Source organism: Cladophialophora immunda (genome assembly GCF_000835495.1).
Source record: "Cladophialophora immunda strain CBS 83496 unplaced genomic scaffold supercont1.2, whole genome shotgun sequence".
NCBI classification, from domain to species: Eukaryota; Fungi; Ascomycota; class Eurotiomycetes; order Chaetothyriales; family Herpotrichiellaceae; genus Cladophialophora; species Cladophialophora immunda.
In genome coordinates, this window is record NW_015622542.1 from 1,522,364 (window position 1) to 1,540,954 (window position 18,591).

An 18,591-nucleotide genomic window follows, 5' to 3' on the forward strand; every position below is an offset into this window, starting at 1 on the left:
GAGTAACGAGGCAGGCCGACACCGTACCTATTGTTCAACACAAGCTTGCCAGACTGCTCGCAGCTATGGATGTTCTCCCTCAATATCCCTGAAACCTGATGCGTCCAATGGATGAAGCCAACCCATATGACCAACGCCCTGCAAAGCGACAGAAGCTGGCCGCGTCCGAACCAGGTCCATATGTCCTTCGTGCCGTGCTCGAGGACATTCCGCTGGCGGCGGACGACGGTGAAGCAGAAGTATCGATAACTTGTGTAGAATATTGGAGTAGGTGAGGCTGTATACCCTACACCTCCCGCATGCCTCTCACGATCCTTCAGACAACAATTTATACATCGGAACGTCTGCGGCCGAAATCCTGCATCTAGTCTCGATCCCTTCTGAACAGGACGACGAAAATGCTGCTTCGACCTTCATTCTAGCCTCCCGACTTCAACCCAGCGGCCATGCCGTATCAACCGACTCGCCAAATGCACCAGGCATCCAGCAGATCCTTGTCCTGCCTGGACCTCTGAAAGCCTGCGTATTGTGCAACGGCGTGGTCTCGTTCTACTCACTTCCAGAATTTAGTCCGGCATTTCCTAACAGGGAACCCACTGGGGTCCAGTGGATTGGTGGCATCGACGAAAATGAAGACAAAGAGAATCCGGAGGGGCCTGTGGTGATGATTGCAAACTCGCGAAGAATCATTTTGGTCCGAGTGGGTGAAAAGCTGCGAGCAATCAGAAATAACATCGAATATCCCGGCTGTTTGAGATCGAGCAGAAGAGAGACTATCGCATGCGTGGCTGATGACACGAGTTATGCACTCCTAGAGGTCGAACACCAGCAGAAGATCCCGCTGTTTCCCATCTCGTCGCAGCCCACCGATGATGATGTTCCGGCCGATAATGGGGGGAGGTCTCCAGCACGGTCTCCCCCACCTGTAGAAGCAGCGGGTCATGGCCGAAGCACAAGCATGGGAAACCTGATCGGCTCTACGGAGGACAGGAAGGAGAGTCCTCACGGGCGTCAGGAGTCTCCCTATCTAATGCCTCCGGACACGACATCAGCTGGTTCAGGCCGACCCGCATCACCATCTACCAACATACCAGGCCCCGACGGAAGTGCTGACGGGAGCGCACGTCCAAGAGCGCGCCCCCGTGCGTCAACCGAGGCACTCCCCTCCAGATCAGCCGCTGGCATTAACAGCAAGCATTCTGACAAGCGTCTCAAGCCGCACATCCTCTCGCCTTTTCCGACGGAATTCATGCTAACAACTGGCACCACAGAATCCGAGCCTGGTGTTGGTATGTTTGTGAATCTGGATGGTGATGTTGTTCGAGGGACGATTGACTTTGAGAGTTATCCCGAAGATCTGCTCGTGGACAACTTCGTTGTACCAGAAAATGAAGGTGCCCCACGCTCGGAAGATGAAGGCAAAATCATCTTTGCTCTTTTGCGAAAAGTTCAGGAAGGCATGACAGAGAGAAAGTTGGAAATACAGCTGGTCGAGAATGCATCTGAACTGGCTCACCCTCGCACTTGTGTCGCACTGCCATCAAGCAGATTCGAGAATGCTCCCGCTGGCTTGCACCACACGCTAAGTACGCATAACCATTTCTTCAAAACCCCCGGAGAACTCCTGCAACTGGCGCCACTTTCCATCAAGTCATTGAATCACCGAGAAAGCACCCAACGCGAGAGTGACCCGAGGACACAATCGGCCATGGAACAGGTGGAGCAAGAGCGCGCTCTGTTCGACAGCCAATCCTTGAGCACGCCCGTGGAACCGTCGAATGAACTCGTGAGGAAGCGTGCTGTCGAAGAAGAAAAGCTTGCCCGTCGCCTCGGGCGAGCTTTCACGAGGAACTTGGTCTGGCACGGACAAGATCTTCTCATGATCTTGCAGAATCCTTTGATTTCGCAGCTCGAGTATCGCCTGATGCAGTATATGGTTGACGGTCAGCCTGCCAATGTAATCCCTGGTCAAATCTTTGGCTTCTTGGCCAGTATACACGGTCGCGAACCGAAGGACGAAACAGAATTCCTTACGTTAAACTATATCAGGCAAAAGGCTAGTCTGATACTGTTTTTGCATTTGGAGACACAGCTTCCGGGTGCCTCTGCCCTTCAAGACATATTCCGGGCCATTGAAAATACACTACATGATGGAGGATTGGATCCGCGGATCGTGCTTCTCCTTTTACCTCCACTCTCGTCAGAGGTCTTGTACGGGCCGGAAGGTATCTGGCTTCACCAAGGCATGGCAGAGCTCCTGCAGGACCGTCAATCGCCCGTTTCTAATTTTGAGGATGCTCCGACTGAGTTCTGGATGATGATGAGACATTTCTTGATGCTGTGGCAAGAGAAGCGCGGGTATGGGAGCATTGCAGATGACAAACATGTCTTTGATTCCGTTGATGCGGCGCTTCTTCATGTGTTGCTCTATTTGGACCAGGCGTTGCCGACAGATAGCCCTGCCCAGAGATCAGTGCGAGCTAAATTGCACAATGTCGTCGATCAGTGGAAGGGCGATTTTGATCGTGCGACCCTGCTTCTGGAACGGTACAATCGACTATACGTCCTAAGCCGGCTCTACCAGAGTAGGAAGCAAGCTCAGGATGTCCTTGCGACGTGGAAGCGGATCATAGACGGAGAGAAGGATGTGGATTACAGTTCGAATATTGGCTATGTGGAAGGTCAGCTGCGCCGCTACCTGACAGTCATTCGAGATGCCGACCTCGTTCAGAGCTATACTCTGTGGCTTGCACAGCGGAATCCAGAACTCGCTGTCCAAATCTTCACAGATGACGCTGCACGGGTCAAGTTCAGACCTCAAGAAGTGGTCGAGCTTCTCAAAGAACAAGCGCCAGGAGCAGTCCAGCAGTACCTGGAACACCTCGTCTTCGGCAAACATCTCGGCCAGTACGCCGACGACCTGATCGGCTATTACCTCGACTCGGTCCTCACCGTTTTGGAAAAGTCCGAATCTGCCCGTTCGTCGCTAGCAGAAAGCTATTCGACCTACCGAGCGCTTGAGTCGCCTAAGCCGACCTACCTGGATTTCATCCACCAAAACGCCCCTCAAGAGCCATGGTGGCAGTCACGCCTTCGTCTCCTCCAGCTTCTTGGAACTGGCGCATACGCAACGACGGGTACAAATGACGCTGGGAACGATTTGACTTACTCGGTCTCCATGGTCCTGGAGCGCATGGCACCCTTCTCCTCCTACCTTGTCTCAGAATCAGTTATCCTCGATGCCCGCCAAGGCCGTCACAAAGAAGCCCTCCGCCTGTTAACCCACGGATTGGGCGACTACGACACGGCCACACGATATTGCTACTTCGGCAGCCCCTCTGCCCCCTCATCCTATCCCATTGACCCTTCCACCTTGCCCTCCCGAACGAGCCAGATCGAACTATTCACATTCCTCTTGCACGAGTTCCTCTCCATCTCCGACATTGAAGACCGCCTTGAACGCACATCCCACCTTCTCGGGAAATTCGCCACGTTTTTTGACCCTCTGCGGATTCTGAGAGACATCCCGGATGATTGGACTGTGGAGATGTTGAGTGAATTCCTGGTGAGGAGTTTCCGTGCTGCCACGACCGAGCGGAACCAGCTCGTGATCATGAAGGCGTTGAGCGCGGCGCAGAATCTCATAGGGCAGGTCGAGTTCGTCGAGCTGTGTGAGAAAATCGGGCCGAAAGTCGAGACAGGGGATGGGGGCAGTGGACGGGGTCAGGAAGGGTTTGAAGAGGCGCGAGAGGTAGATGTCAGAGGAGGCTGATAAGGCTATGACATACATATGAAGCTGCCACAAGGCATTCCATCCACACAGGGCTACAACTTACGGTATTGGAACACTATCTCAGATCAGATGCACGAGTATGATCACGTTTCTGACTTGAGTGCCTCATGGTCGTATTGCTTTGGACCTGACAGTTTTCCATGAGCGCCAGCTTCTTCTTACCCTTGCCAATCCATCCCTTAGACACACGGCCTATCCGCCCGATTGGGGGAGGGACGTCTGAATTGATGTGCGCATGGTGGCGATGTCTTCAAGGACGAACGCCTGGATTCGCGGAATAGCAGACAAGAAAGGGAAGTACTCGGGGTATACAGTAGAAAGCCCGCAGATGCGATGGTAAAAAGGATCCAACATATTAGACATTAGTCGGGATGCCCGCGTTGCAGAAGAGTAGAACATCCCAGGGCATCCGCATGCCTGATCGTGCAACACAAGTAGTGACAACCAAGAGAACTGTATAACCCGTACATAGACTCGCCCAAAGTGAACCCAACAAAGCTGTATGCATCGCTTGCTTGCTCGCTTGCTCGCGTAGTGCTTGCTTTTCGTTCTTTCCAAAACGCGCTTCTTGCTGGGGCAGAAAGAAAAAGACAGAGAGGGAGAGAGAAGAACATCTCATAATCGTGGCCCGTCGCAAAAGAACAACAACATATCCTTCAAACTCTTCGTCAACAGCACCGTCCTCTTCCTGCCCTCGAGGCCGGTCTGCGAAATACGTCTTCCCACTCCCCGAGACTGGTGAGCACTCCGTTCCGTACCGTGCCACCCCGTCCTCCCTTCCGCCTCCTCACAGTGCCTCCATCTGTGGTAATACTGTCTCCGTCAGCTCCCACAGCACCGTCACCGTACTGGATACCGCTTGCCGGATCATCCGGATCAATTTCTCCCAGCTCGATCTTGGTCAGGATCATGGCCGCCAGCCGGTAAAACAATGCATCAACATTTTCACCAGTGAGGGCCGAGACCTCCATTGTGACGGGAATGTGGACTTTCGAAGCCCATCGTGAGGCGGTTTCGGCGCTCACCTCGCGGCCTTCGGCGGATTGGGTGGCTGTCCATTTGGAAAGATTCATGCTGTCCCCGCGAGAGCGACTGGATGTCGTTTTCACCGAGTCGGTGACGCTTCCGCCTCCCGAATCGTAGGGGAAATATGACTGTCGACTTGACGCGCTCGATGCGGCTGGGGTGCTGGATTCATCCTCCCTCTGTATGCGATGGTGGTGGGCGCTTCCGTTCATGTGCACCGCCTGCGTCCTCCCGTGATTTTGACCGGATTGGCCCTGTGCCTGTAGCGACTCGTCTGCCAGATCTGACTTGTTGCCCGCCAAAATCACCGTCAACTGCGGACTCGCCAGTGCCCGTGCGTCACTCAGGAAAGTCGGCAACGCCTGAAAACTGGCCATACTCGCAACGTCGTACACCAGGACTGCGCCTGCTGCCCCCCTGTAGTAACTCCGACTCACGCTTCGAAATCGCTCCGTGCCTGCCGTGTCCCACAGCTGTAACTTGATTCGTTTCGAGCGATTGGGGGGTGTGCCAATCTTTATGATCTTCGAGGAGAACTCGACGCCAATGGTCTGAGAAGAGAGGACGCGCCATTCGTTCTTCACGAAACGGTGCAGGAGGCAGGATTTGCCGGTGCCGCTGGGGCCAAGGAGGACGATTTTTGCCAGGTAGTCGTACATGCTTCCTAATTCCTAAAGGCAGCTTGTTACTACAGGCCGCCCAGCTATGTAAATGGTCTGGGAAAGTATTGGAGAGCGCGCAAGTACCTGGTTCTGGTCCGGTACGGAACTAAGGTCTGACGCGGCAGACGCTCGTCGTGGGCGCGCCATTTTGGCGACAGTGAGTGTGCAGGGAGCCTTCTAGGCAGGTGTGCTATTGTGTTGGGTTCTTGCGATTCCATATGGGTAAGAATGCTTATACCATCACAGTAACGAGAACCGAAGCGAGCATTTGCGATAACGACTCTGTGCAGGTGCCGCGGCGCGGGTTGGACCGAAATGGGGATTCCGGTAGCGGCCCGGATTTACTTTTAACCGATGAATTCCCGTGACCAGAAGCTGCTGTTCTCGTTGATCACACTCGCAACCTGTTTGCTTGAACGGCATTCAGAGAGGGATTGCCATTCTTACTCGTAACACAGTCTTCACATGCCCAATCTAGCATGTCAGAAGCTGCTTGTGTGGACGGAGCTGGTTGAACATCCTTTGAGAAATGTGACCCTGCATATCAAGCCATCGGCGTCATTGACACCAGCCATTGTCAAAAGTCGGATCCTTTCAGGCAGCTCCAGGGTCGAATTGAGTTTAGATGCGCCCATTGTTTCCCCGATTGGGGGTCGGTGGCTGCTGTTTGGCGGGCTTAGCGGGCAGACAACGGTCAGTTCGGGGACTTCGGGGGCTTGGGAGGGGCTGTTGGGGGGGTTGTTGGGGGTGCAAGGGCCACGAAAGGCCCATCCCCTGGGCCACTACCGCAGTTCCGGGGTCTCTTGGCTCCTGTAACCCCTAGATTCCGGGCTTAGCGACAGCTGCAGGGCCCAATCAAGGCCCCCGGACGGCCAGATGGCGCTTTTAGGCGCAGACGAGCGACGAAATGTGCCAGCACCACCAGTGCCAACACCACCACCAGCTCCCCTCAAGCGAGTGATCGACGACACCGCCGTCAGTGGAGGGTCAATCATCATGATGAGATGACATGCTCCGTTCGACAAGCCCCGTACGGTGTAGCTCGGTGGCTTTTTGAACCAGCCTGCGTCCTGTGTCGCCTTCTAGAGTTTCCCTCTGCTTGATGTCGTTACTGACGGATGATATAGGTACTTGATATCTCTCGGCTGGCCGCTGGAGGACTGGTTGGAGTTCACATCGTGTCTTGCAGGCTGTTACCGGGTAGAAGTCACTGCCACCAGGATCATATGTCAATACGACTGCGGTGCGCTCTCCCACCGCGCCACTCCTCTATAGCACTGTCGCTTCTTCGGCAACCACCACCAAGCGAGGTTTCCATCAAATTTCCCAGCCTCGGATCTTCGCCATAGTCATCACTTCTCTCCAGGAGAAACCAAAATGGCTGCCCGCTATCGCCAGACCGACGGTCGATCGGCCTCTCGATCCCCTTCACCACCCGACTCGGTCGAAAGCGCGTTGTCATCTACAAGCACTCTCATCTCACCAGTTCCAGATTCCTCTTCACCACCACCTTCACCTTCCTCGCTAACAGTTGCAACTCCGCCATCCATGTACAGCGGCTTGGGCACTCGCCCCCGCCGTTTAACACCGCCGTCACGACTTCTCGGTGCCATAGATGAAGACAGCCCTACCATACAGCCTGACCTGCCGTTCTGGAGTGACAGTGAAAAGAACCCCGTCACCAAACTTCATGTCTACGCTGCCGTGGTCAATTCCAGACAGAAGCCCACTCTCGCACCAATTTCGAGTCCCCCAGCCAACGAATTCGATCGTGTGATGGGACCGCGTGGTGAGAGATTTGCCGATCTACGAATGAACCGAAAATTGGAGGGAGCCAAGGGCTGGAAGAGATTCATGTGCTTTGGGTAAGTCACCATGGCTCTCATATTGGACCCGGAGCACTACTCTTCTGGCTGATTTTCGTTTCTCTCATCTCTTTCTAACAACAAGTCAGTTGACGTGGAGCGTGACTGCCCCTCGGAGAAATACATGGACTATTTCCCATACACCTTGACACGATGCAGCTGTGCTTGCTCTGGGCAACGCTACAGGCGTGACTTGCAAATCCGTCCGGCTGCCCAACGATTGGCAAGCCGAGCTTCCGCCCCTGCAGATGCAGATTTAACTTGACCCTTGGAGGACTTTGCCTTGATGGACCTGGTCCTTGCAGGGATGCGTTGAATCTAGGGCACGAGGTGGACAGCATATCAAACACAAGCAGGATTTAACGAATCTGTACGACTATTGTGGCATTGTACAATATTTCAGAATTGAGCAGAGGCGTTCGGCGACTCGCATTTAGTCCTGCTACCAGGACTGGTGGAATTTCAAATGTATCAGACTTTCCTCAAATCAAGCAGCGCGTACCCGTCTACGCAGCCCAATCCGTAAGCGGTCAATGCCTTATACGCGAATACGCCTTTTGCTGTGTCAACGGTTGGCCATCCGAGAATTCTGCCGAAAGTCGAATCCAGCATGTTAAAAGACATGGTCCATCTACTTATCCTTGTCTGAATGGTCCCAGGATCCCCCGGCCCTGCTACACTCTGGACTGCCCTCGGCGCGCAGATCCAATTTGCAACTTCACTTTTCCAGATCTTCATAGCTGTCTCCATTACTAACCTTTGGCTTGCTATCCCACACACTCTTCTATCGCCAAATAGCAATACCTTGCCAGGGCGAGTAAGAATGGCATATCTCCTCGTCGCCGGCGTTGTTCTTCTCCGACAGAAACTCCACGAACACAAAGAACTACAGCGCGAGAAGAAGAGACTAGCGTATGAGGAGCGGTATCGCGACTTGGCGCATGAACATGCCAGTAGGATTGGCAGCCATCAGCAACACGTTCTAGCCAAGCCAGGCAGTGGGCATGCTGAGACCCGGCACGAGCTTTCCGCCGTCCTCAGTGGAAATGGGCAGAGGCGGAAGAGTACGGACGACGGTGAGCGACGGGAAAGCGGGGACATTCCCGCTCGATGGGCTGATGAGGTCGTCAAGGAGAGAACGCAAATGAATGTGTCACAGCCTTGTGCTTGCAAGTGAGGTTTTATTTGTCAAAGGGCGTGCGCGTACTTGAGGTCGATTGCTGGGACAGCGCTGAGGGACAGTTCGGCAGGTTGAACCAATTGTACTAGCATTTATGGTCTCTGCTCGTACATGTTGCTCTAATGGCATAGTATACACGAGTAGTGTAGGGGGTCAAGATGGTCAAAGGGCGCGATCTTTGTGTCGTTAACAGCCGCAGCATCACTAGCGCAGAATGTTGGCGTGAGCCTTGCCTCAGATAGACTAGGCATCACATGATGCTACTAATGATACCCCTGCGTCGCTCGGCTTCCATTCCACCGCTTACACTCGACTTGATGGGAATTGGAGATCTCCCTGCACCACCTGCTTCCACTTTCTCTGCCGTCATAACCGATCTCGCAGTCTTTCATTGTCGCGAGCTTCATTCTCATGATCAATGGCTTATCAATATACACTCCCTCTCTCCTTGGCCGCCGCGGATTGGCCGTAAACGCGCCCCGCGACTAGCTTGGATCCGTTCCTCCCACCGTCATGCATACTGGAATACTTTTTTAATCGAACCCCCTCATCTAGCCGCATAGGCACACTGCAATGTCGCCCATTTTCCGTCTCCCGGAAAGGCTGGTGTCTTCATACGCTTGCTCCCATGATCGCTCCTTTTCCCGTCTCCTTTTTTTCTGTTGCGTGCTGGTTGTACCCTTCCTTCGCACTTCGACTTGACTACCTTTGGTAGACAGACCCGACCATGGGTCTTGGTGCTCACAATGAAAACCAGAAGTCGGTGAATACCACTGTTGCACCGCAGTCCTTACCAGGTATCCTCCCCTTTTGCATGTGTCTACAAATGCAGCACTCTGACGTTTAACAGGTACTCAAGCCGGCCGCCGCGATCTCGACCGATGCGATGCTTCTCAAGATACCCTCACGAGCGGGCGAGCTCCCAGCGTGGCGCCAGACGACGAGCCCAAGAAGAGAAAAGACTCGAGGAAGATCATATCGTTCAGCTCGAGTGACCCGGAGAATCCCTACAATTGGCCGCGGAGAAAGAAGATATACATCTTTTTCACTGGCATCATAACTGTTATGAATAGCACCATCTCCTCGTCATTACCGAGCGGAGCAATCACTTTCATTGCAAAGCATTTTGGCGTCACACAGGAAATTCAGCTCCCATTACCAATATCATGCTTCCTGGCGGGCTACGTGGTTGGGCCAACGCTTTGTGGCCCTCTGTCTGAGAATAATGGTCGACAACGAGTCATCCTATCATTTTTCCTCATGTCTACCCTGTTTAGCATGGCCTGCGCAGTGGCACCTAACTGGCCTTGTCTCCTATTCTTCCGCTTTATGTGTGGGGTGGGGTTTTCTGGGCCAGTTGCAATTACGGGAGGATTATACGCCGATGTCTATAACGATCCAAGAGAGCGTGGTCTGGCGATGGCTTGGTTCATGGTTGCGACAACGTTTGGTCCCGTCATAGCACCCGCCATTTCTGGGTTCATCGCAGAGAACACCTCGTGGCGATGGGTATTTGCCGTAGGCACACTGCTGGCGGTGGCAACCATTCCGTTTATTGTCTTTATGCCAGAGACGTACACCCCAGTCCTCCTGAGTCGCAAAGCAGCAAGACTTCGCAAAGAAACAGGTGATCCGGAGATCGTCGCCAAAACAGATCTTCAGAAGAAGACGTTGCGTCACGTCGTCACCGTTGTCATGACCCGACCGTATCGCATGCTGTTCCAGGAAGTCATTGTCATGTGTGTGGCAGCATACTGCTCTCTGGCGTACGCAATCTTTTACCTGTATTTCGAAGCATACCCTATCATTTTCCAGGGGCCAGACTCTGTGTACAAATGGTCATACGGACTTGCTGGTCTCGCATTTATTCCCATTGGACTTGGATCACTCCTCGCGGCACCTATATATCTTTGGTGGGACTCATATCTGGCCAAGGCGCAGAAACGGCAAGCAAAATGGGCACAACAGGAAGAGTATAGGCGACTGCCGCTGGCTTGCATTGGAGGGCCGCTCTACGTGGTCTCTCTATTCTGGATTGGGTGGAGTGCAAAACCCGGCACCTATTGGCTCGCACCGGTCGCCTCAGGAATCATCTTTGGAGCAGCATTCTTACTCATCTTCATGGCCCTGCTCAATTACCTTACCGACGCTTACGAAACATTTGCAGCCAGCGCACAGGGTATCACCAGTACCAGTCGAAGTGTGTTTGGTGCGCTCTTGCCACTGGCTGCACAGAGCATGTTCTCCCACTTGGGCATCGCCTGGGCGTGCAGCTTGCTTGCGTTCCTCAGTTTGGGAATGTGTTTTATACCCTTTGCATTTATCAAATTTGGTGACCGGATCCGGGATAACAGTAAGTTTTGCAAGGAGCTGAAGGACATTAAAGCCAGGGAAGCTGCAGAGGACGAAGAACAAGAGAGGGAGGAAAGGTTGAGGGTTGAGAACGGCGACATAGCAACAGAAGGGAACAGGGAGAAGGACGATGAAAAGATGTTTGATCGGGTATGATGAATGGACGAACAGGACATGGCATTTTTGGGGGAAATAGACACTGCATATAGAAGAGCTGGAGATGAGATATACATAGCGCGGAGTTTCTGGCATAGAAAAGGAAGTCACATTTTGAGGGTAACTTGGCTTGTCGACTGTTATATCCTGCATCCCTCTCGTTCGCATACCAAGAGATACGTGGTTCGCGTTTGGCGATGCGAGAGGTCAGACGGCGGCTGGGACAATTTTGGCTTGAGATGCCAAATCCAGGAGGTCACAGCCTCGTGAGATAAACGAGGCTTTGAGCGACTGTCTCGCCATCTTCCCCTCCACAGGCTCCACAGTTCAGTATGCCTCCTACCTGGTTCTCTAGACATCTACTCCGCGACCTGATCGATCAGGAGAAGCAGCCATGGGATTAGCTAGTTGTTTCCTCCCCCATTTCTCGCCGATTGTTGAACCCGAGACAGGAGAGACCATGATCGAAGCGTACCAAAACGAGAGAAAGAAAAGATCAAAGCGTCAGTAGAAAATGTATCTTTGTTTTAGATGTATTCATATGCTGTCCTTATACTTGCATTCTAGCGTGGATGAACTTTGCAACAACTTACCTGGGATCCCTTGTCCTCTTCGACCAAAATCACACCAAGCCGAAACCTACCGCCCAAGGATCTCATGGTCAAGCATTTTCGAACTGCTGCTCTACAGGCAGACAGACCTGGATCACTCGTCCCCATTGGTCTTCATCCACTTACCTACTCCACGTAGACATCAGTAGTCGAACTCGGGGCCAAAGGCCTTGTTGATCCTGTAGCTCTCGATCGCATAAGTCACATTGGCTCTGGCCTGCCACATCCAGAACTTGACCGTGTTCTTCCACGTCCAGCGGGGTAGGTCTATCTCGAGTGCGGAGAGCAGCTGGGTCTTGGAATCGTCGGACGTGTAAGCGCTGCTAGGGCGGCAGTCTTCCATATCATCATAGTCGAAGTCGTCGTCAAGTCCAGCTGTCATTTCAATGTCGACGTTGGGGTCGTGGTCGTGATGGGGAGGAGCAAGGTCAAACTCGGTAGGGCAGATCAGGAAATACTTGTGCTTGGACAGTTTGCGGGCCATCTTGATGGTACGCAACAGTCTGGGCGACATTTTGAGCTGTAGTGGTTGGGGGTGCTGCTTGGATTAGTAAGAGGACTCAAGAAACCTTCAATGGCCTAGAAGCTTGTCAGTTTTGAGATGGTGGAGTTGTTGTTTGCGAAGGAGCTTGTTTTTATGGTAGATGATGCCAGGTGTGAAACGAAGGTCGAAGTACGGAGGTATTTATGCCCTTCCAGCATCGTTGCAAAGAGGGCTGTTCGATGGAAGACAACTGCTTCGAGGCCCGTCAGGCGATGACAATCGCATTGAAAACTGAGACATCTGCCACTGTGTCTCACATCTTGTGCTGATTCTTTGAGGGTCGATGAAACACACCTGAGCAGGGGGCTTCGAAGACTACGCAGCAGTTGCTGTGGCTGTACCTGCCGCTTCCTTTGAGGCTTTGTCGGTATGATCACAGTTGACAAAGAAGATATCGGCAACAAAAAGTTTTTGAGGAAATGAACAAAGGCAACACGCCGCCTTCAAGCGGCTCGACAAAGAAACGTAGTCCTATGTGCGAAACGCAGGCATTGTTGGAAAGGGCAAGCATTGTTGGAAAGGGCAAGCATGGCGGTGCTGCCATTTACCGGGAGAGCCAATTACACCAGCTGTCAGTCTGTAGCGGCTGGCGGATTTGTACAGGAGAAGGGATTCATGCGAAAAGGAGTGGGAATAGAAGGAAGATTGAGAAAATAGAAGTGAGAGCGATTGGAGTTTATTCTTTTGCTGGCTTGAGCTTTATGCTTCTTTCAGCACTGTCCTACCATCACCAATATCAGAACTCCGTACCAATCAACATCCCTACTCAAGCAGATCAACTTCTCTGTTCTCCTCCGAGCGACGGAAACCGCACATTCTTACCCAATACTGGCCATCCACACATTCCTCGCTCGTATTGCTAATCCCTATCCAAGGAGACATGAAACAATATCCCAGCCACCTCGAACATCGAGCCTTGAGTGTTTGTATTTGAACCAACTTTCCACGATATCTGATATCCAGCAAGGTGCTTCGAGGGCGTATGGCTCACCCACGACGGCCTCTGTGTCTGCCACCACGCCCACGACGCGAAGGGCCGCCATGCAAGATCTCGGCTTGACTGGCACGGGCACGACGGAGATTCTCTCTGACTTCTCTTTCGAGGCGGTCAATGTCGCGTTCACCGTGAGCGGGAGGAGCAGAGGTCGTGGCACCAGCCTCAACCGCAGCCCCAGCTTGAGTAGTACTGCCTGAGACCCCGTCAGCGTGCTCATTCGCAACAGCAGCGTCACTCTTACCATCTAGGCCAGCTTGAGTGTTTCCACCTGGCACGGTGTCGGTCGACCCAGCCGTATCGCAGGCAGGCATCCCTTCCACGAGTCTGCGGCGAGCCTCCGTGAAAAGGTTGGTCAAAAAGCCTGACTCGATTGCGAAGTCGAAGGTCTCGACCATAAGGCGTCCCATCCTCTCAAGGTCTTGTTGGACTTCGTCGGGTATGGAATTTGGCATGTTGTCTACTGTTGATAATTGGTGAAAGGGAAGAAGTTGTTGATTATGGGTGGTTGAACGGAACTTGGTAATGTCGCTGTAGATGGACCGTTGGTCTGATCTGCTTGACTAGAGAAGTTGTCGCTGCTGTTTTCTTGCGGGGGAAAGTCCAACACTGAGAGCATGCCGCATACTTATACCTTTCCACGGTCGAATTGACCTGCCCCAAAGCATTTGGACGTGTCATCAAGTTTGCTTGATGCTGTAGCAGCTCTCTTTGTCCCAACGTCATTGCCGGAGTGGATCCTTCAGCAGCCTGCCGCAGACGATAGAGACGGCGTTCAAGAATGGCAGTTAGCAATATCTGTTTGCTTTGTCCTTGTCCAGCCAGGTAATTCACGTCCCGTAGAAGAAGTTGAAGAGTAAGAAAGGATCAGCAGGTCAAAACACCCCTTGGAAGGACAAGTCCCAGAGACGGCCGCTTCATAATGCCCTGCCAACGTCAAGCAACAAGAAACTCTTCAACTCGGGAAGTTGCACAGCCTGGCAGAAGTTAGATTGATATGCTCATTCGGAAAATTAGAAAATCCGAGGTGGGCCCATCACATGACAGCGGTCTGTGCAGCCGCTGATTGGATAGTTGTTGTTCCAGGCACACATGGTTGATCGACGTCTCTTCTCTTGGACAATTGAAGTCTTCAAGACGCTGGCTTTGCTTTCTTCCTAGATGGCGCATCGCCCATCATGTCGACCGCGCTACAACCTCTGGACCACAGCATCTCCGGTATATCCCCAGCCGCAGCTTCATCATCGTCCCAAGCCTCGAAGCCGCAGCGGGTGCTTGCCTGCGTTCTCTGCCAGCAGCGAAAGGTGAAATGCGATCGCATCTTCCCTTGCGCGAATTGTGTCAGGTCTCGAGCGCAATGTGTTCCTGGATCTGTAGTCCAGCGTCGGCGGGCACGAAGAATCCCCCAGCGAGACCTGCTGGAACGCATTCGCAAGTACGAAGATTTGCTCCGTCAGAACAATGTCCCATTCGAACCACTCCATAGGGATACGGCCGGGGAGAAAGGGCCTTCCAATATGGAGAGTGGGTTTGACTCGGATGGCGAACATCCCGAATCCATGCACTCAGACATGCCAACTCCATCGACCACCCACAGGTCCGGAAGAAGTTATAGAGTAAAGTATGCTGCTTCCAAGGAGTTGATGCCAGGTGACTAATTCTGCCAGAAACGTATGGCATGTCATGAGCCAGGGGGTACAACTACCGACCTTAGTTGCGAGCTCTGCTGACTGCTGCAACAGTATCGGGAACCAGATAGTGACAGCGCTTCCTCGCGTGAAGATGAGCTTGAAACTGCTGTGAAGCAAGCATGGGATCAATCAGCTGTAAATGACAACAACCTTTTGTTTGGCACCAGTGGACCAAAGGTTGACCTCTCCAATTTACATCCCGATCCTGTTCAGATTTTCAGGCTTTGGCAGATTTACCTGGACAACGTAAATCCGCTGCTCAAGGTGACACACACTCCCACCCTGCAGGGACGCATCATCGAAGCTGTTGGCAATGTATCCAACATCAGTCCCACTTTGGAAGCCCTGATGTTCGGCATCTACTGCACCTCGCTTCTCAGCCTTGCGGCGGAAGATTGTCAAAGGCAGTTGGGCGCTTCAAAAGAAGATCTTTTGATAAGATATCAACACGGCTGCCAGCAGGCTTTGCTCAATTGCTCCTTCTTACGGACCAACGATCGTGAGTGCTTGACCGCATTATATCTCTACCTAGTAAGTGTGGCCAATAGCCAAAGTTCTTTCTTCCTTTTTGACAATGTCAGATCTCCATCAGACCCAACACAGTTCCTCAGTCTCTGTCATCCATGCTGGCCGTGGCAATTCGCATTGCCCAACGCATGGGCATTCACAGCGAGTCGGCATTGACAAGACACACTACGCTCGAGGCGGAAATGCGTCGACGATTGTGGTGGTCGCTGGTTCTTTTTGACTCGCGCATCAGCGAGACCTCCAACTCCAAGCCCATAACGCTAGATCCGACTTGGGATTGCAGGGTTCCTCTCAATGTGAATGATTCCGACCTACGGCCGGAGACGAAGAAACCGCCAGCGATGCAAGGAAATACCACCGAAGCGCTTTTTGCTGTCGTGCGCTGTGAGCTGGGTGAAGTGGTCCGCCACTCTTCCTTCCATCTCGACTTCACTACTCCGGCATTGAAGACCAATACCGACCCTCCCCGAGGCAGATTTGAAGGAGATGGCACCGAGCTGGCCAAGCTTGAGGAGATAATTGAGGACCAGTACCTCCAACACTGTGACCCAGAGCACCCGCTGCACTTCATGACGATCTGGACGGCCCGTTCGCACCTCGCCAAATATCGCCTCCTAGAGCACCATTCACGATGTTCGAGCTCGTCTGCGCGGCAGACGGACGCACAGCGAGACACCGCTACTTCGCACGCGCTCAGGGTGCTTGAGTGCGATACCAAGGCCATGGGCTCGCCGCTGACCAAGGGCTTCCGCTGGCTGAACCACCTCTACTTCCCGTTCCCTGCCTACATCCAGATCGTGCAGGACTTGCGCAGCCGGCCGACGGGCAAGCAGGCCGGGCCAGCCTGGGAAGCCATGAGCGACAACTACGACGCCTGGTTCGGGCACCAGTTTCGAGAAGACAGTCCCTTTTTCCGGCTCTTCACCAAGTTGATCCTTCAGGCGTGGGAGGCGTGTGAAGCGGCTTCCGGCTTTGAGCAATCTGACGATATCTTGGTCCTGCCAAGAGTGGTCTCCTCCGTCAGAAACTCGTTGGCGCAAATGGCGCCGCATGCACGGAATGCTGACACCGACCCCCCGCCGAGCGTGTTTACAGGCCCCGAAATCGACGAGCATCCCATGCCAACATCGACAATTACGCCGACCCGGCTGGGATTTCCGAACCAGAGCCCGCTGTATAGTAATGGCATGCAGGATGCGTTCAGCCTGTTCGGTCCGCAGATGGACATCATCGTGCCCGGCCAGGAGGCGCTGGGCGGCCACGTGCGCCACTGGGACTGGACCGGGCTGGGAGGACAGCCTGGCTGGGAAGGCTTCTGATTTCCTACGGGTTACCGCATTTGGTGAAAGGGCAGTGATTGTGGATTCTTCCCAGCAATTATGGCTGGGCTCTCTAGGCGCATTGCATTGTCAAATGACGCCTTCCCTTATGTCCCTTTCGGGAGGACTTGTATAACACTGCCTACAAGGGGCGACAGTCTATTCTGGCGATGACGATATGAGGAACGCTCCCCTCTCACGGTCTGGTATAATGTGGCGCGCATGAGGAAGTGTGCCCGCTTGAATCTACTCTATATGAATGAACACAATTCTCAGCTCAGTCTTCAATGGAAATCGTCCATCCACGATGTCTTCTCTCGAGTGACCGGACGATCGAAGGAGGTCTAATGTCCAGAGACTCTCCGTGACTTTCTGAAAGACCCTCGCCTTCGCAGACCATCTCTGATAGCGCAGGGTTGGTGGAAACGAAGGAGGGTGTCTGCTCGCGGCACAGCTGATGGAGGGAAGCCAGCGTCGAAATCTACAACGAACCCCCCCGTTCAGGACCTGGGGAGATGAACACGTGTGAATGGGCAGATCTGCTGAGATTCTGATCGGGTCATTCATTGAAATATCTCTGAACCTATTACTCTCGGAGCAAATACCCATGGGCCATTACTCATTTTGTCCCGAACACAGTCAGCTCCACATGTCGCTAGTCGAGCCCGGTTTTTCCTGTGAGTCTTTCCAATATGCTCGATACCCTCAGCCACATCAAGCGCTGCTCACCAATGTTGAATTGCATGTCACGTTCCATGTTCTGCATACAGACACGAGCAGGTCTCCAATGGCTTCCGCGCGCGCGTTCGATCATTCTCCTTGCTCCTTGCCATAATACTCTTGAGTATTGTTTTCATTCGCTTGATTTCCATCTCTTGGACATTTGACTGCTCATGTCTCTCCTGCTGCTTCCTCACCCCGGAGGAAGACGCGATTGGATATTGCATGATTTTACTTGACCACTGATAAGTAATCACACACTCGGGGTTCTGCCTGGGAGCTCGACCCATCCATCCTTTGGCTGTGCCAGAGGTTTCACTCCTTTGCGGAAGACGAGCTGGACCTCATCGACCCAGTCGCGGGATCTGACCATCCTCGAAGAATACTCAAAATGCATCCGTCGGATACTCGACCAAGTTCTGTCGTACCCATGTGGACGAAGTCGATTGAAGAAGTGACATTCCAGCTTCGTCCAGCTTCTACCTTGAACTCGATCGCTGACCCGGCTCCAAATTGGTTCCCACTGATTCTTATCATCGGCGTAATCTGTGTCGTTCGGATACGGCAGGCCGATCAGGACGACTTCCTCCAAAGACTCGAGAGCTTTTGCATAACGCTCGAGAACGGGGAACAGTGAGTCGACCCTCTGTCCTCGAGGCTCAAATAAGTCCCACAGGATCTCGTAAATCAGCCTACGGATTCTGGTCAACTTGCTCGGTGAAGGGACGCCGAGAAGAGAAGGTTTAAGAAATCCGAGTTCAAATTCGCTAGGGATGCGTCTCAGACCATTCCTTTGCTCGGGCGGTCCCCTGACAGGAACCATCGAAACGCCCCGCACGATGATAGTAGTCGTAGCGTAGAAGAGAGGCAAGAATTCCCGGTTGATCTGGCGGCATGTGAGCTGGAGGGAATGCCTGGTTCGAATAACGTTGGACCTCTCCAGCTTCCCTTCCTTATCGTCTGTTTTCGGCGGGATGGAGGTGAAGTTTTCGTAAACTTTGAGGCGGATCTCAGTCGGCAGATCGAGGAATAAAAGTGGTTTCTTCTGGCCCTCCCCCTCAGACAGATCAGTTGGTGTCTCCCGCGCCAGTGACGAGGGCTTCTTCTCCTGCGACGGCTTTTTGGTTGTCGTTGTTTCTGTCGCTGCTTC

At 53.1% G+C, this 18,591-nt stretch overlaps 7 protein-coding genes across 7 annotated transcripts; 5 read left to right on the forward strand and 2 right to left on the reverse strand.

The window, feature by feature from the left end:
* Window positions 1–4: 4 nt before the first annotated feature.
* PV07_02856 (uncharacterized protein) lies at window positions 5–4,249 on the forward strand. The gene is made up of 2 exons (XM_016389502.1): window positions 5–267; window positions 321–4,249. The coding sequence occupies exons 1-2, from the start codon at window positions 99–101 to the stop codon at window positions 3,770–3,772; spliced, it is 3,621 nt and encodes a 1,206-aa protein (XP_016251404.1). The 5' UTR covers window positions 5–98; the 3' UTR covers window positions 3,773–4,249.
* Window positions 4,125–5,966, reverse strand: PV07_02857 (uncharacterized protein). Its single transcript, XM_016389503.1, has 2 exons — window positions 5,566–5,966; window positions 4,125–5,490 (listed from the first exon to the last, which is right to left on the reverse strand). The coding sequence occupies exons 1-2, from the start codon at window positions 5,626–5,628 to the stop codon at window positions 4,462–4,464; spliced, it is 1,092 nt and encodes a 363-aa protein (XP_016251405.1). The 5' UTR covers window positions 5,629–5,966; the 3' UTR covers window positions 4,125–4,461.
* An 892-nt stretch (window positions 5,967–6,858) lies between these two features.
* On the forward strand, window positions 6,859–7,611 carry PV07_02858 (uncharacterized protein; the record flags this gene model as incomplete). The annotated part of the gene is made up of 2 exons (XM_016389504.1): window positions 6,859–7,346; window positions 7,533–7,611. 2 exons carry the CDS (start codon window positions 6,859–6,861, stop codon window positions 7,609–7,611), a joined length of 567 nt encoding a protein of 188 aa, XP_016251406.1.
* A 558-nt stretch (window positions 7,612–8,169) lies between these two features.
* On the forward strand, window positions 8,170–8,523 carry PV07_02859 (uncharacterized protein; the record flags this gene model as incomplete). Its single annotated transcript, XM_016389505.1, has 1 exon — window positions 8,170–8,523. One exon carries the CDS (start codon window positions 8,170–8,172, stop codon window positions 8,521–8,523), a length of 354 nt encoding a protein of 117 aa, XP_016251407.1.
* A 361-nt stretch (window positions 8,524–8,884) lies between these two features.
* PV07_02860 (uncharacterized protein) lies at window positions 8,885–11,358 on the forward strand. The gene is made up of 2 exons (XM_016389506.1): window positions 8,885–9,323; window positions 9,377–11,358. Exons 1-2 carry the CDS (start codon window positions 9,254–9,256, stop codon window positions 11,032–11,034), a joined length of 1,728 nt encoding a protein of 575 aa, XP_016251408.1. The 5' UTR covers window positions 8,885–9,253; the 3' UTR covers window positions 11,035–11,358.
* Window positions 11,359–13,055: 1,697 nt separating this feature from the next.
* PV07_02861 (uncharacterized protein) lies at window positions 13,056–13,638 on the reverse strand (the record flags this gene model as incomplete). Its single annotated transcript, XM_016389507.1, has 2 exons — window positions 13,056–13,375; window positions 13,428–13,638. The coding sequence occupies 2 exons, from the start codon at window positions 13,636–13,638 to the stop codon at window positions 13,056–13,058; spliced, it is 531 nt and encodes a 176-aa protein (XP_016251409.1).
* Window positions 13,639–14,338: 700 nt separating this feature from the next.
* On the forward strand, window positions 14,339–17,061 carry PV07_02862 (uncharacterized protein). Its single transcript, XM_016389508.1, has 4 exons — window positions 14,339–14,804; window positions 14,851–14,878; window positions 14,926–15,405; window positions 15,456–17,061. The coding sequence occupies exons 1-4, from the start codon at window positions 14,362–14,364 to the stop codon at window positions 16,719–16,721; spliced, it is 2,217 nt and encodes a 738-aa protein (XP_016251410.1). The 5' UTR covers window positions 14,339–14,361; the 3' UTR covers window positions 16,722–17,061.
* The last annotated feature ends 1,530 nt before the right edge of the window (window positions 17,062–18,591 follow it).